Source organism: Ranitomeya variabilis, chromosome 5 (genome assembly GCF_051348905.1).
Source record: "Ranitomeya variabilis isolate aRanVar5 chromosome 5, aRanVar5.hap1, whole genome shotgun sequence".
Taxonomy (NCBI): domain Eukaryota; kingdom Metazoa; phylum Chordata; class Amphibia; order Anura; family Dendrobatidae; genus Ranitomeya; species Ranitomeya variabilis.
Window position 1 is genome coordinate 246,223,312 of NC_135236.1, and position 16,607 is coordinate 246,239,918.

The window sequence follows — 16,607 nt, forward strand, 5'->3', positions numbered from 1 at the left end:
ACAGGGGGAGACTCGGGACATTATTAAATGTAAAGTGGGCACTTATTGTTATAGGGGAACTCAGGTTACTGTGACTGTCAAGGGGCACACAGGGCAATATTACTTTCTAGGGGGCAAAATGTGGGCACTGTTTTCTTGGGCACTTGCACCCAGCATTACTATATTATCAATGGGCGCTTTAGAATTTAGAGGGCACACAGTAACACACAGCAGGTGCAGTAATAAAGACACATACGGCAGCAGCGGCTCAGTATTGGGATATCAGCAGGATGAAGTTTGTGCAGGTTGGACATAGATGGTGATGGGGCTGGAATGTGAGAAGTGAAATGTGTCTTTGTTGTATTTTCTGCAGATAAGTCGTGGCTGGAGAAGTCATCATGTCGGTCTGGGACAGATGGAAAAGACGGGAAAAGTGATGATGACTCCGTCAGAAAGGACATCAGTGGTAAGTCATTATCTGTAACTGTGCTGTGATCTCTTACATGTTCTGTAGGACTGGTATCTATCACTGACCATATGGCGGTAATATCCATGTTGGTCGTTATATAGAGATTATTTTCAGCGACAGCGCAGTCATCTGCTGAGGATCTCCTCCACTATTAGGGTGCGTCACCCAGTTGTAATCAAGGTTACCTGGTTAGGGGCCACTGAGAAATTTCACCCCCCCCCGAACCAAAACTGTAGCTACGCCTCTGACCTGGAGCTAGGTATATATGTAATAGGCAGCAGTAGACAGTAATGGACCCTCTTGATGTATGCAATATCTATATAGCCACATACAGTGCCTGCATGCCTTGCACTAATGTGTATATACGCACATACACTCCCCTGCCTACCTAGCACTGCACTCTATATACCCCGTAATTAATCCTTAGAAGGACTGTTGGTTCAGCTGGATATGTGGATTCAACGATGGTATATCCACACTAACTAATAAAAGAACAAATCTGACCCTATCTCAGCAGCAGCTCTCCCTGCACTGTCTGATTCCGGAGCTGAATGCGCCGAGCTGGGCTGCGCCAGGTCTCTTATAGACCTGATGACGCTGTGCGGCCAGCCAATCACTGAAATACCACAACAAAGATGGCTGTGCAAGGTAGACAATCCCTGTATGTTGACTGGCTCTGTAAAGAGAGCCAATCATGCAGGGCGGAGACCCGAGCAAACCCGGAAATGCTCGGTGCTCGCTGAGTACCGCGAGTACAGCTTGCTCAGGCGAGTATACTCGTTGCTTGGGTTTTCCCAAGCATGCTCAGGTTTTCCCAAGCATGCTTGGGTGTCCTCCGAGTATTTTTAGGGCTCGGAGATTACGTTTTCATCGCCGCAGCTGATTTACAGCTACTACCCAGGCTGAGTACATGTGGGGGTTGCCTGGTTGCTAGGGAATCCCTACATGTAATAAAGCTGTCTAGTAGCCGCAAATCATTCAGCTGCAGCAAGGAAAACTAAATCTCCGAGGAGTCATAAATACTCAGAGATCACCCGAGCGTGCTCTAGAAAACCCGAGCAATGAGTATACTTGCTCATCACTAATCACTAGACATTTATATTTATATCTACTAAGATTTTTCTTCTTATCAATTAATCATGTATTTATACCAATTTGCATGTGCAGTGCACTTTTACATCTGCTATTATTAATAAATTGATTGACCTAGTATTGTAAGTTCCAATCACGGCACATCCCTCATCTTTTTTTTTATAATACATCTTTTATTGTGTCCTTTGTATTTTATGTTTTTTAGTATATTGTTTTCAGTCAATTTAATTAATAAAGCGATTTGTATAATATTGTTACCTGCTTTTTTAATTCATTTTGTTTCTTCTACAGCTTATATTTTACCCGTAATTAATAGATTAAAACAATAGCCAGCAGATGTTTAAGTAGCTTTTATGTAAACTTTAATGTTTATCATGACATTTGATTAATACAAGCACTTTTGCATTATACCCCTGGAAATAATTTGAATTCCAAGTTCCCAAAGCAAGCAATATTATCACTGAGTTTTAAATTACAACCCAACTATCATCTTTTTTTTTTTTTACACTGCTGTGTGAAGAACATTTTTACAATTTGTTAGTTTCACAGCTGAAATGGAAAAAAAACTCCACCCTGGAGGTGACCACCTGAGCTTGGGCTACGGAAACAAAACATTTATCATGCTAGCTTATGTAATGGCAACATATTCTGCATTGCTTACAGACATTTTCATAATTTCACCATTAAGGCTCACAATTAGTGATGATGAGTGATGAATATACTTGTTACTCGAGATTTCTCGAGCATGCTCGGGGGTCCTCCTAGTATTTTTTAGTGCTCGGAGATTTAGTTTTTATTGCCGCAGCTGAATGATTTACATCTGTTAGCCAGCATAAGTACATGTGGGGGTTGCCTGGTTGCTAGGGAATCCCCACATGTACTTATGCTGGTTAACAGAGCATGCTCGAGAAATCTCAAGTAACGAGTATATTCGCTCATCACTACTCACTAGGGTTGAGCGACCTTGACTTTTTTAGGGTCGAGTCATGTTTCACGAAACCCGACTTTTGGAAAAGTCGAGTCGGGCGAAATCGGCCGATTACTGCGCAAAGTCGAGGATCGGCCGGAACCCGAAACCCTATGCACGTCAATGGGGATTATTATTTTTTTTTTCTTCTCTCTCTCTCTCTCTCTCTCCCCCTCCGTCCCAGCACAGAAAATTTCGTATTACACATTCCAAGTCGCTACTGCGCACAAGCGATAAAATGATGATAGGCGTGCACGCCCCTAACCCCTATGTCATCACTCTGCCCACGCTCCTTCATTGGCTGAAAAAATGGCGCTAAACGCGTCATACGAAACGCGACTTTGGCACCAAGATCGCGCACCGCATGGCCGACCCCACACAGGGATCGGGTCGGGTTTCATGAGACGCCGACTTTACCAAAAGTCGGCGACTTATGAAAATGAACGATCCGTTTCGCTCAACCCTACTACTCACAATACCTTCCCTATCAGAATGTCTTTGGAGTGTAGATGGAAAATGGAGTACTCAGAGGAAACCCACAAATTTGGGAAGAGCAAACAAACTCTTTTGAACCCAAGACCACTGCACTGCAAAGAAACAGTGTTAACCACTGAGCAGCCATGCTGCCTTTATAAAATGAATTGGTGGTACGAAAACAGCGTAGTGCAGAGAGCTATGTTGTTTCTGAAATTCTGGAAAAACTCAGCTATCTAAACAGCATAGCCCGTCCACATTTGGATTTTTCTGTAGCCTCCACCTGTGGTTGCCACCTAGATGGAGTTACTCTTGTCTCAGCCTCAAAAGGCTAAGATGGGAACGCCCTTTAATATTTGAAAAACTAAGTGTTTTTTGCCAGTGTTCTGGAGTAAAACCACTTAAAGGGGCCGTCCAGTCTTTTGGTAAAAGTGTGCAGTCACACTATGTGACTACAAAAGTCTGAATCCTCCCAGCATGCAAACCGCACACTGACTGGATTCTCCAATGTTTGCGGAGAGACTAGGTGGTCACATAACTTCAAGTATTCCATATGCATATATGTGGCCACAACGAGACATGCATGGCCTTGTTTAATTCAATGGTATTGGGCAAGAACGAGCATGTCTAGTCAGAATGTGGCTGGAAATGTACAAATCGCCTACTTGTAGTCACATGACCACCTGGTTTTGCCACAGGCACTCACTGGAGAATCCTCGTGGTGTACGGCGCACACGCTTTGAGAATGCAGATTCTTTTAGCAAAAAATTTGATAACACCTTAAATTGTTGCCAAATTGTTTAAGTTGGTGGAAGGAGGAAGTGCATATCATGGCGTATATTATGGCAGAATTATACTCCAGTCCCATGTTGTGGTGGTTGGTGCACAGCATTTAAAAGATACTTCGAAATTCAGTAAGTGGTGCACGTCTGAATTTGGAGCATCGTCAAGACTGAAATGTAAAACGCTTATATTGAGGATTCAGAGCTTAAATCTTTCTCTATAGTGAATACTAACAATTTTACAAATCGCTTTCATCATTCTAAAGTTTAATTTTTTGTCCTAAAATATCATTGTAAGTCTTGAGATCAAGTGGCCTGTAGGTTCTATCTGTATCATCCAAGATGTATAGCGGATCTTTAATACAGGACAGATTGAAACCATCATTGACCAGTCCCATTTTATATTGCTTGTATGTGCCATTGACTGGTAAGGCATCCTGTAGGGTTAAACAAAGTGAAACATAGTTACAAAACAGCAGTGTCACATTCACTGAATAGATTCTATATAACAAGTTATTATGATATTACAGTATTTTTACAATCCTTTTCTTAAAGACAAGCTTTTGTGATTTTTACCTTCAATCACTGCTTATAATAGAAGATTAGAAAAAATCTATTCCATGAATCTGTTCCAAAATGAGCCTTCTTATGACATTATAGAATGTCTTCATTTGGTTTCCATATTTCATACAAATTTAAAACATTAAAACTGGGCAAAATTCCAATAGGTGTAAGGCTCATATCAGTATCATGATTGGACCTCTTACTGGTGCAGACCTAAGCCAAAAATATCCCACCAGTCTCACTAGTGACACTAACAGAGATAATTGTTCTAAACTGAAAAAGAACAGTTGTCTGTTCTGTTTCTTTTTACTATATACTTATATTACTAAAAAATGCTATTATAAGCATACTGCATTGTGCGACTCCTCTGGTATTCCTCCTGGAAGTGTATCCACAACGCTATTTCCAAACATGTTGCACATCTAACTTCATAGTTACATAGTTTGGTTGAAAAAAGACCCATGTCCATTGAAATTCAAATAAGAAATGTGGAAGGATATGGAGCGTAGGTACGACCCTAATGTATGATCCAGTCTGCCCTAAAAGAGCACATTTTCGATTCTGATCCCAAGTGTCAAATGATGGAATGAACATTCAAAATGTCACTGTCTCCTTCTCAATTATTCTGTAGACAGTAAGCCTGCAAGGGCAGGGCCCTCTCCTTTCTGTACCAGTCTGTTAGTGTTTGTTTGTTCACCCTATTTTATATTTGTATCTTGTATGTAACCCCTTCTAATGTACGGCACCATGGAATCAATGCTGCTCTAAAAATAATAAATACTAATAATGTAATTATCTTCCAAAGAAAAGTATCTAAACAATTTTTGAAACCATCTACGGTTTCAGAGATTTTAATAGTTCTTATAGCCTGTCACTTCTTTCTGGAGAATCAACTTTTCTTTCCCCAAATGGAGGGAGTGCCCACTTGTCTTTTGAGGGGGATGTAAGGAAAAATATAACATCAGTAAATTAACATTATATCAAGAGTAGAGATGAGAGAATTTGCTTGGGTCCCTACTTATTCGGCAAGCTATAGCACTTACCAAATAAGCAACATCGGGAACCAGGGTACATGGAGTGCTCCGGCTGATCAGCTATTCGGCTGCATGTGTCGCGGCTGTGTGTCAGTCACAACACATGTATGGAGAGCCCAACACGCAGGCTGCGGCGCCCAACAGCCGATCAGCCGGAGCACTCCATTTATCCGGGTTCCCGCTGTAGCTTATTCAGTAAGCGCTATAGCTTGCTAAATAAGAAGGGACCTGAACAAATTCGCTCATCTCTAATCAAGAGTGCCATTCACATGATTGACACTCCACAAAAGGCATAATATCTATAAACTGTTATTATAGGAACTCAGAACAAAGGGGGGTATCCCTAAGACTACAAAAATTGTAATTCCGGGCTAGAGATGAGTAAGCACTAAAATTCCTGGGATGCTCGTTACTCAAAACTAGCAATTCCTAATGCTTGGAGCTCGTTTTGAGTAAAGAGTATAATGGGAGTAAATGGGAAATCCAAGCATTTTTCCAGCAGACCCTACAAGGAGGTCTGGGGGTAGTGGAAACGTTGAAATGGATGGAAAAATTGCTGAATGGAAGGAAAACAGCATGTGGAAGACCCATGGAAGCATCTCTGACTCCCAGATCGTTGTTGACAACAATGGTGCCCCACTTTTCCTTCACTTTTACGACTAACATTCAAAATCGACGAGAAATTGGAGTTTACAGGAAAAAAAATGTTAAGAAACATTCTTTTCTGAATATTAACTTGTATATAAGGCAACATTTAAAAAGGACTAAAAATAATATTAATTTAACCCCTTTACCCCCGAGGGTGGTTTGCACGTTAGGCTAGGTTCACATTGCGTTAGGGCAATCCATTTAGCGCTAGCGCTTGCGGATTGCGCTAACGCAATGTTTTTGTAGGGGCCGCGTTTAGGGGTCGCGCTAACGTCCCCGCTCTCGCAGATCCCCGATCTGCGAGAGCGGGGAACGGACCTCGGGCGCGCCGCGGACGCTGCAAGCAGCGTCCGAGGCGCGCTACAAAAGAACGGCACATCGCTAGCGCGAGCCGAAAAAGGCACGCGCTAGTGATGCGCTACAGGCGAAATTTACATTGCTGTCAATGGGTGCGCTAACGGACCCGTTGCATGGCGTTAATTGCGACATTTTCGCTGTGCAACGCTGTCCGTTAGCGATCACCCACTAACGCAATGTGAACCTAGCCTTAATGACCAGGCCAATTTTTACAATTCTGACCACTGTCCCTTTATGGGGTAATAATTCTGGAACACTTCACCGGATCCTGGCGATTCTGGAAATATTTTTTCGTGACATATTGAACTTCATGTTAGTGGTAAAATATATTCTATATAGCTTGCATTTATTTGTGTAAAAAATGGAAATTTTCAAACTCTAAATCTTTATGCCCTTAAATCAGAGAACTGTCACACAAAATAGTTCATAAATAAAATTTCCCAATTGTCTGCTTAACATCAGCACAAATTTTGAAATTTGAAGCTACTTTGAGGGGTCTATATGGCAGAAAATACCCAAAAGTTACACCATTCTAAAATCTGCACCCTGCATGCTGATCAAAACCACTCCTGGAACGGAGTACAGACAGAGAGGCCTGGCAGCCACAAGGGAGCTGCAGCCTCTGGAAGGAGGAAGAACCTGAAGGGTTGTTGTATGTGGCCAGTAGCCAGAAGGGAAGAAGCACAGGAGAGGAACAGAGCTCAGAGGGCAACTGTGGCAGGGCACCCTCATAGCTGAAGCATAGTAGCCGGGAACCGGGAGCCCAAGTGTTGTGAATTCCGTTCTTGGGCTCCCTCCTGTGGTTGTGAATGGTACTTTTGGGAGTTCTGCCCTTGGGCTCCCTCTGGTGGGTTCGAGTGAAACTGCTGCTCCTGGAGTTTGGCCTGGCAGCTGACTTCACTAATCGGCTCCCTTGGCCTTGGTATTTAACAGGGCTCTGGTCTGTAATTCATGCCAGCTGTCAATGTTTTTCTAGGTTAGACTCAGTCTTCTCCTTGGATTTCTCTGATGGCCTGTCTATGTCAGCATAAGATAAGTTCTTGCTAGTTCTTGTACTTACTGTTCAATTTAAAGTTATGTCTCTTTTTGTCCAGCTTGTCATTATGAAATATTCAGGCTAGCTGGAAGCTCTGGGAAAGCAGAGTTGCCCCTCCACACCGTGATTCGGTGTGGAGGTTATTTTTGTAATCTCTGCGTGGATTTTTAGGTTCTATATACTGACCGCACAGTGCCCTTTCCTATTTCTGTCTATCTAGTCAGAGTTGGCCTCCTTTGCTAAAATCTGTTTTCATCCCTGTGTTTGTCATTTCCCTCTCCACTCACAGTCAATATTTGGGGGGGGCTATCTTTCCTTTGGGGAATTTCTCTGAGGCGAGATAGTTTTCTATTTCCATCTTTAGGGGTAGTTAGTTCTTAGGCTGTGAAGAGGCATCTAGGGAGTGACAGGAACGTCCCACGGCTATTTCTAGTGTTTGTGTTAGGATTAGGGATTGCAGTCAGTAAAGCTACCACCTCCTCAGAGCTTGTTCATGATCTATTTTACCCACCAGGTCATATCAGTGCTGCTCCGTACCCACCAGGTCATATCAGTGCTGCTTCGTTCCCACCAGGTCATATCAGTGCTGCTCCGTTACCACCAGGTCATAACACCCAAGGCTTTTGTGGGACTCTAGGACACAGAGCAGAACAGGAGGGCACGACACTACACGTTACCTGCCTGCACCACGCCTGAGACGCAGCAGCACCTGAGGAGCCCGGGGCATGTTAGAGTCCCTGTAAAAAGGCTCAAGCTGCCCGTTGTGCAGGTACCTGTCCCAGGACAGGGGGAAACTGGAGGACCCAGTAGGAAGCTTCAGGCAGCAGGGACCTCACGCTAGTTGGAAAGGCTCATGTACCTCTACTGGTACAGGAGTGTTATGACCCCAATGGGAGAGGGTCTCAGAAATAAATGCTAAGTCTGCAAACACAAAAAACCAGCTCATAGGGCAGTGGTAACTGGGCTGACCGTATATCTAATCCTAGCACCACAAATAGCAGCAGCCGGGGAACGTGCCTACGTTGGTTCTAGACGTCTCGCGCCAGCCGGAGAACTAACTAACCCTAGAAGGGAAAAGATAGACCTTTCTTGCCTCCAGAGAAAAGACCCCAAAAGTTGGATACAAGCCCCCAACAAATAATAACGGTGAGGTAAGAAGAAAAGACAAACGTAAGAATGAACTAGGTATTTAGCAAAGAGAGGCCCACTGACTAATAGCAGAATATAGTAAGATGACTTATACGGTCAGCAAAAACCCTATCAAAATTTCCACACTGGATATTCAAGAACCCCCGAACCGTCTAACGGCCCGGGGGTAGAATACCAGCCCCCTAGAGCTTCCAGCAAAATCAGGAATCACATTTAGTACAAGCTGGACAAAAAATAAGAGCAATACAAATAACCAAAAAACAAGGAAGCAGGACTTAGCTTAATTTTGCAAGATTCAGGACCAGCAGACAGGAGCAAACAGAAAGAACTGATTACAACGATGCCAGGCACCAGACTGAGAATTCAGGAAGTTTATATAGCAACACCCCTGGACTAACGACCCAGGTGGGTGCCAAACTGAGGAAAGACAATCCCAGAGTCATATCACTAGTGACCACAAGAGGGAGCCAAAAAAGTCTAATTCACAACACAGGAGACCTCTCACTTGCCTCTGAGCCAGCCGGACCACTGTCCTCCATGCCTGGTACCCTGGACTGTGGCCAGCAACCTACAGTAAACCAGGTAAAGACTTATAACTTGTCTCCTCCATTTATTCACCGGCTATGCCATCTACGCCACACTCCATAGGACCCCTGGGGACCCCGCTTCACCTATCGGAAGTGTAACATCTGGGCTGCCGCAACATCCCCCAGGGGACGCCTTTAATGCAGCATCGGTCCAACTACTGACCGAACTCCACGGGTGGCGCCACAACAAACTTTGAACATTTTCCCCTTTAACATTGATGCCCAGGGCCACGGACCGGGTCGCAGCCACCATGACATCCCCCTTTGTGACCGGACCCGGTACCGAGTATCCCACTGCCCTGTGGGTGCGTCACTGATACCCCGTATGTGAGAGAAAACTATTGTTTGGGCACAAGTCAGGGCTCCGAAGTGAAGTACTGATGTTTTGGAATGAAGACTTTGATGGAATGGTCTGCGGGCATTATGTTGTGTTTGCAGAGCCCTGATATGCCTAAACAGTAGAAACCCCCCACAAGTGACCCCATTTTGGAAACTAGATCCTCCAAGGAACTTATCTAGTTGTGCTTAAACAGTGGCAATGCCCAACAAGTGCCCCCTTTTTGGAACTAATCTACTGTTTCCTGGTGTGTGAATTATATAATGTAGTGGCATACACGAGTTGTGTAGTGTTCATCAGGATGTCATACATCAGTTGTGTAAGTCAGAAATGAATTTAGTATATGTCAGAAATGAATTTAGTAGTGCTTGGAGGTGTGGTACAGTCTGAAGCATTCTTTTATACACAGACCAGGTCTATTGGGGCAGGTGTCACATTTATAAATGGCATCCTTGCGTATTCCCCTTTTGGAACACACTCGTCACTTCTTTTGCAACTTACTGTATATACTCGAGTATAAGCGGACCTGAGTATAAGCCGAGGCACCTAATTTTGCCACAAAAAACTGGGTAAGCTTATTGACTTGAGTATAAGCTGGGTATGTATCCCCTTACCCCTGTCTTGCTTTGTGTGGCTCCCCCTGTCCTGTCCTGGTATGTGGCTCACAAATCCTGTCCTGCTATGTGAGGCTTCCCCCATCTTGTCCTGGAATGTGTGGCTTCCCCATCTTGTCCTGGCATGTGTGGCTCCCCCGTTTTGTCCTGGCATGTGTGGCTCCCCCGTTTTGTCCTTGTATGTGACTCCCCCGTTATTTCCTGGTATGTGTGACAAGCCCTTCCTGTCCTGGTATGTAGCTCCCCCGTTTTGTCCTGGTATGTGTGGCTTCTCTTGTTGTATGCATTGCTCCACTGTCCCACATGGCTCAAATGGTCCCGCATGCCTCCCACGGTCCTGCATGGCTCACCCCCCGTCCTACTAACCCTCCTCACACGTCCTTGCATCATGTGCTCCGGGAGCTTTTCCTTGTTCCTGTGCTCAGCGGTCATGTGGTACCGCTCATTAATAAATAATAATAATGATCTTTTTTTTTTATATAGCGCTAACATATTCCAAAGAGCTTTACAGTTTGCACACTGTATCATTGCTGTCCCCGTTGGGGAGCACAATCTAAATTCAGTATGTCTTTGGAATGTGGGAGGAAACCGGAGTACCTGGAGGAAACCCATGCAAACACGGAGAGAACATACAAACTCCTTGCAGATGTTGGTGGGATTTGAACCCAGGACTCCAGCTTTGCAAGGCTGCAGTGCTAACCACTGAGCCACCTTGCCTATGCGCTCCACGCCTATGGGAGTGGAGACGCGTACATATTCATTACCTTAATGAGCGGTACCACCTGACCGCTGAGCACAGGAACAGGAAGAGCTGCCGGCGCAGATCTAACTTCATAGTTACATAGTTTGGTTGAAAAAAGACCCATGTCCATTGAAATTCAAATAAGAAATGTGGAAGGATATGGAGCATAGGTACGACCATAATGCATGATCCAGTCTGCCCTAAAAGAGCACATTTTCGATTCTGATCCCAAGTGTCAAATGATGGAATGAACATTCAAAAGGTCACTGTCTCCTTCTCAATTATTCTGTAGACAGTAAGCCTGCAAGGGCAGGGCCCTCTCCTTTCTGTACCAGTCTGTTAGTGTTTGTTTGTTCACCTTATTTTATATTTGTATCTTGCATGTAACCCCTTCTAATGTACGGCACCATGGAATCAATGCTGCTCTAAAAATAATAAATACTAATAATGTAATTATCTTCCAAAGAAAAGTATCTAAACAATTTTTGAAACCATCTACGGTTTCAGAGATTTTAATAGTTCTTTTAGCCTGTCTCTTCTGGAGAATTAACCTTTCTTTCCTCAAATGGAGGGAGTGCCCACTTGTCTTTTGAGGGGGATGTAAGGAAAAATATAACATCAGTAAATTAACATTATATCAAGAGTAGAGATGAGCGAATTTGCTTGGGTCCCCCTGCTTATTCGGCAAGCTCTAGCGCTTACCAAATAAGCAACTGCGGGAACGAGGATACATGGAGTGCTCCGGCTAATCAGCTGTTTGGCTCTGCAGCTGCATATGTCGTGGCTCTGTGTCAGTCACAACACATGCATGGAGAGCCCAACACGCAGGCTGCAGCGCCGAACAGCTGATCAGCCGGAGCACTCCTGGTATTCGGGTTCCCACTATTGCTTATTCAGTAAGCGCTATAGCTTGCCAAATAAGCAGGGACCTGATCAAATTCACTCATCTCTAATCAAGAGTACCATTCACATGATTGACACTCCACATAAGGCATAACATCTATGTACTGTTATTATAGGAACTCAGAACCAAGGGGGGAATTCCTAAGACTACAAAAATTGTAATTCCTGGCTAGAGATGAGTAAGCACTAAAATTCCTGGGATGCTCGTTACTCAAAACTAGCAATTCCTAATGCTCGGATGCTGGTTTTGAGTAAAGAGTATAATGGGAGTCAATGGGAAATCCGAGCATTTTTCCAGCAGACCCTACAAGGAGGTCTGGAAGTAGTGAAAAAGTTGAAATGGATGGAAAAAGTGCAGAATGGAAGGTGCTGCAGGGCTAACTACTGAGCCTCCTTGCATATGTGCTCCACGCCTATGGGATTGGAGACGTGTACATATTCATTATCTTAATGAGCAGTACCACCTGAGCGCTGAGCACATGAAGAGCTGCAGGCGCTGGGACAGAGATGCAAGGTCGGAGATGCAGCGATGGAGGGTGAGTATTGTTGTCTTCTGGAAGCCAGTGGCTGCAGCTGTCACTGTGCTACAGCCGCCGTCTCCCCCACCCCCGCCATCTTTCTGGACAATGACTCGTGTTTAATCCAAGGGGGCGTTTTCAGCACAAAAAATTGTGCTGAAAATCTCTGCGCATATATGGTACTTTTTCCCACTTTGAGGGACCTCCCCCGGGAAATGTTGACCTGATATGATATGAGCACCTTCAGTTCCGGAAGTACTGAGGCCCGCTCCTTCCTGATCTCCAAAGATTAAGGCCTTGATCACTACCTCTTGGAACTGAAGGTACGACGTATCGGTCTGGCCTGCACATCGTGATAGCAGGAAAGCACTGAGCATTGCCATCTGGACAATGTGCACAGCCAGCTTCTTGCACCACACCTTGGCCTTTCTCAAAGCACTGTACCACTGGAGGAGTTGTTCAGAGTGATCAACGCTTCCCATGTTTTTGTTGTACCCCAGTACACAGTCTGTTTTGCAGACCCGTACAGAGGTACCTCGTACAGTGCCGAGGGTGCTGCCATCACCATGTATGGTGGTCAAGAAAAAAAAGACCTTCTTCTTGTACTTGACCACCAGCTGGTGGTTACTACATTGGGCTCTGCTGTCACCCCTTCTGAGCATCTGCCCAATTAGAGTTTTTGGGAGGCCTCTCTGATTTTTTCGGACAGTACTACAGACTGTTTTATCTCGTGCAGAGAGAGATTTTAAGAGTTGGATGTTGGTATAAAAGTTATCTACGTAGAAGTGATAACCTTTATCCAGCAGTGGGTGCACCAAATCCCACACAATTTTCCTACTCATTCCCAGGACAGGGGGGCATTTATGGGGTTCAATCCGAGTGTCCTTCCCTTCATAAACTCTAAACCTGTGGGTGTACCCTGAGATACTCTCACACAGCTTATAGAGGTTAATTTTGTACAGGCCCTCTTACTGGGCAGGTACTGATGAAATTTGAGCCTCCCCTTGAAATTAATTAGGGACTCATTCACATAGATGTCCCTTTGGGGCATGTACACTTCAGCAAACTTTTTGTTGAAGTGTTCGATGACCAGCCAAACTTTGAACAGACGGTCATCTCGGGGAGGACACCATGCATTATTGGTATAATGCAAGAATTTGTGGATGGCCTCAAAATGTGTTTGGGCCATGACCATTTGGAACACTGGAGTGTTGTTTAAAACATCAACACTCCAATAATGCTGAAGTTCTGGCCTATTCAGGATTCCCATGTGAAGGACCAGGCCCCAAAACTGCATAATTTCAACTGTATCTACAGGGAACCAGTTAGAACATGATGAATCGTGGTTTTGTGCCAAAAAATGATGAGCGTACAAATTAGCTTGACCCACCATGAGGTTAACAAAATGCTCAGAGAAAGACTTTGAAAAAGTCTAGTTCTTTGAGGCTGTTTGTGTCAAACTCGATTCCTGATTGTACCACAAAATCAGGAATCAGTGGCTCATATTTTTTTGGGGGAGAGGTCTATACGGGGTCAGTAATGGGGGCACTGGTTCATCTACTGGAATGGGGGCCGCTGCTTCACCTTCTGTCCTGGGACGTCTGCATGGCAGTTTAGCAGGACCTGAGGAGGAAGAGGAAGAAGATGATAAATCTGAGAAATAAAGAAATGTGGGATCCTCTCCCTCGCTATCAGTGTCGGAAGCAAGGAAATCATATGCCTTCTCAAGTGAATAGCGATTTTGGGACGAGCGGGACAACATTTTATTTATATGTAATTGTGTCAGTACTTTATTTAGTTGTGTGTGAGAGATAGTGCTTGGTGTAAACTTTTTTGTTTGAAAAGCTAAAAGAAAAAGCAGCAACCGGGGAGAAAAAAAAACTCAGTGAAAAGAAAAGTGTGTAAAACAGCAGGCATGAGCTCTGATGAGTGAACTGCATCACTAATCAAAGCTTGGCGGCTGCTGGATGTGTGCACAGAGGTAGCGAAAAAGAAAAGTGTGGAAAACAGCAGGCACGAGCTCTGATGAGTGAACTGCATCAATAATCAAAGCTTGGCGGCTGCTGGATGCGCGCACAGAGGTAGCGAAAAAGAGCGTGGAAAACAGGTATGAGTGCTGATCAGTGAACTGCGTCACCAATCAATGCTCAGCAGCTGCTGGATGTGCACGCGGAGGTGGCGCAAAGGGGGTTAAGGGGGTAAAAAGAGGGGGAAGGGGGAAGAGGGGGATTGGGGTAGATGAGGATAGATGGGGCAGGGATCAGGGGTCAAAACACTTACAGTTGCTTTCTTTCTTCTGTCTTTCTTCTTTCTTCTCTGTTCTTTGTTCTTCGTTCTTCAGCAGTGAGGTATTGTGGTGTCACAGGCTTCTGTGGCACCATAAGGCCCAGCACAGTACAATTCCTAATAACAAAACTAGGCAACATATTAGCAGGGAGATTAAAGCACTAGATAGTGCTGTAAGAACCCGCAACCAAAAAGGCAGACTAACTCCATATACACCATTGAAAAGAGGAGAAACAACGGAGCAAAGGGAGTAGTGCAAAATTTAGATATTTATTAAATTACAAGCATATAGTGCATACATATATACTGAACAATACGAAAGGATGATTAAAATGAAGTGAGTCTCCACCGGTGAATACACTGCCAAAGAACAATATCCCATGCATAGAATACCACCATTAGAGCAGCCGAGTAAATATACCAAATCACCACCGTGGGTTTCTAATGTACTCCCCACAGTATAAAGTATCAGTAAAGGAGCGGCGCTTACCAATAGAGTATGGGACGTCAGCGTGCACCGGGCAGGATTCAGCTCGTGGAAGTCCCCGACGCGCGTTTCGCTGACGCAGGTATTGAGCTTTCTCAAGGGGAAGTGCCCCAGAGCAAAACAAAACCCCTCAAATAGCGCGGACTCTAACACATGTGACATGTCACATGGAGTGTCTCAGCCAATGGCAGCCATATCAGTGGCGCATGCGTGCCTGGGGCACCCCGTCCCACGTCAGAGACGGCGTCAGGCGTCGCTCAGCCACTGTGGGAGGATAAAGTCCCACAGCGCCTGCGCGAGGCATAGAACACACCGCTCGGACCGAGAGCCGAGGGAACCACACGCAGCGCATGCGCACTTGCTAAACATAACACGGTGAGTTCTTAGATTGAATATAAATGGATAGAAATACCAAAATATAGCGCCCATCAACAGAAACACATCCTAGTGTGCTATGACATACATGTATATTTTTGAATTTTTACAGGCTGCCGCACAAAACAGAACAATAATAAATACATCGCTACCACTGCAATATATGTGCAACTAGGACGTAAGTTGGGGAAAACGGCGCATATAGAGGTTCCAGCCTGTAACGGAGTCCGCTCATACGAGGCGTCCTGAGAGTCGGAGCAGGATGAGTAACGGAGTATTAAAACTAGAAAATAACGGAAAGGAAAGTAAAGTAAGTAAAAACAATTTTAAAACACGACAAAGAATCCAAACAGGGGACCCACATATATAGGGACCGGATAAGAGCGCTAATCAGAAATATAACAGGAGGCAAAAAGTAGCACAGATGCCTAGAGGAGGATGGTCTCAAAGTGAAGAGAATTCAGTATAAATTTATCCTAAAAAGGAAGAGAAACTGAGGGACTCGTTAAGTCCACTTGGGGTCAGGGTATTGAGGCGCACAATCCAGGCAGCCTCTCGTTGCGCCAGTACTTTCTTATAATTGCCACCTCTGACCCCAAGATGGACGCATTCTATGCCTCTGACCTGAAGAGTCCCCGCGTCACAGTTGTGAAATTGTTTAAAGTGACGGGGGAGTGTCTTCAGGTCAGAGTCATCAGTGGCCGTGCGTGCAGCACATATGTCTCTGACATGTTCTCGAACACGCATCCGAAGCTCCCTGGATGTGAGTCCCACATATATCAGGGAACATCTGCACGTGGCATAATATACGACATTAGACATACCACATGTAATGTGTTGTCTAATGTCGTATACCTTGGAGCCGTCTGACGATTTAAAAGACGAGATCCTTATCATATTTGTACATGCCAGACAATGGCCACACTTAAAAGACCCAAGCAGTGGGCCCCTAGTACCAAATGGGTTCGGAAGGGGAGGGACATAATGGCTCCGGACCAGGAGGTTGCCCAGGTTAGGGGATCTCCTGGCAGTCATTGATGAAAAGTCCCCCAACACAGAGGCCAATGCAGGTTCGGTCAACAGAACCAGCCAGTGTTTATTTAAGATCTCCCGTACTTTAAACCACTCGTGGTTGTATGTAGTAATAAACCGGACCTTGTCTCCCTCCATGCATACCCCTTTCTTGTTGTTTTTTTGGGTATAATAA

The 16,607-nt window shown here is 44.7% G+C and overlaps 1 protein-coding gene across 3 annotated transcripts in view; it reads right to left on the reverse strand.

Moving 5' to 3' along the window:
- Window positions 1–1,692: 1,692 nt before the first annotated feature.
- Window positions 1,693–16,607, reverse strand: part of LOC143775621 (long-chain fatty acid transport protein 2-like) — a 255,858-nt gene continuing 240,943 nt past the window's right edge. For all 3 annotated transcript variants that reach the window (XM_077263967.1, XM_077263968.1, XM_077263966.1), the window contains one exon: window positions 1,693–4,200. In XM_077263967.1, the coding sequence (XP_077120082.1) occupies window positions 4,024–4,200 (177 nt within the window). In that variant the 3' untranslated portion in view covers window positions 1,693–4,023. The remainder of the gene's footprint in view (window positions 4,201–16,607) is intronic.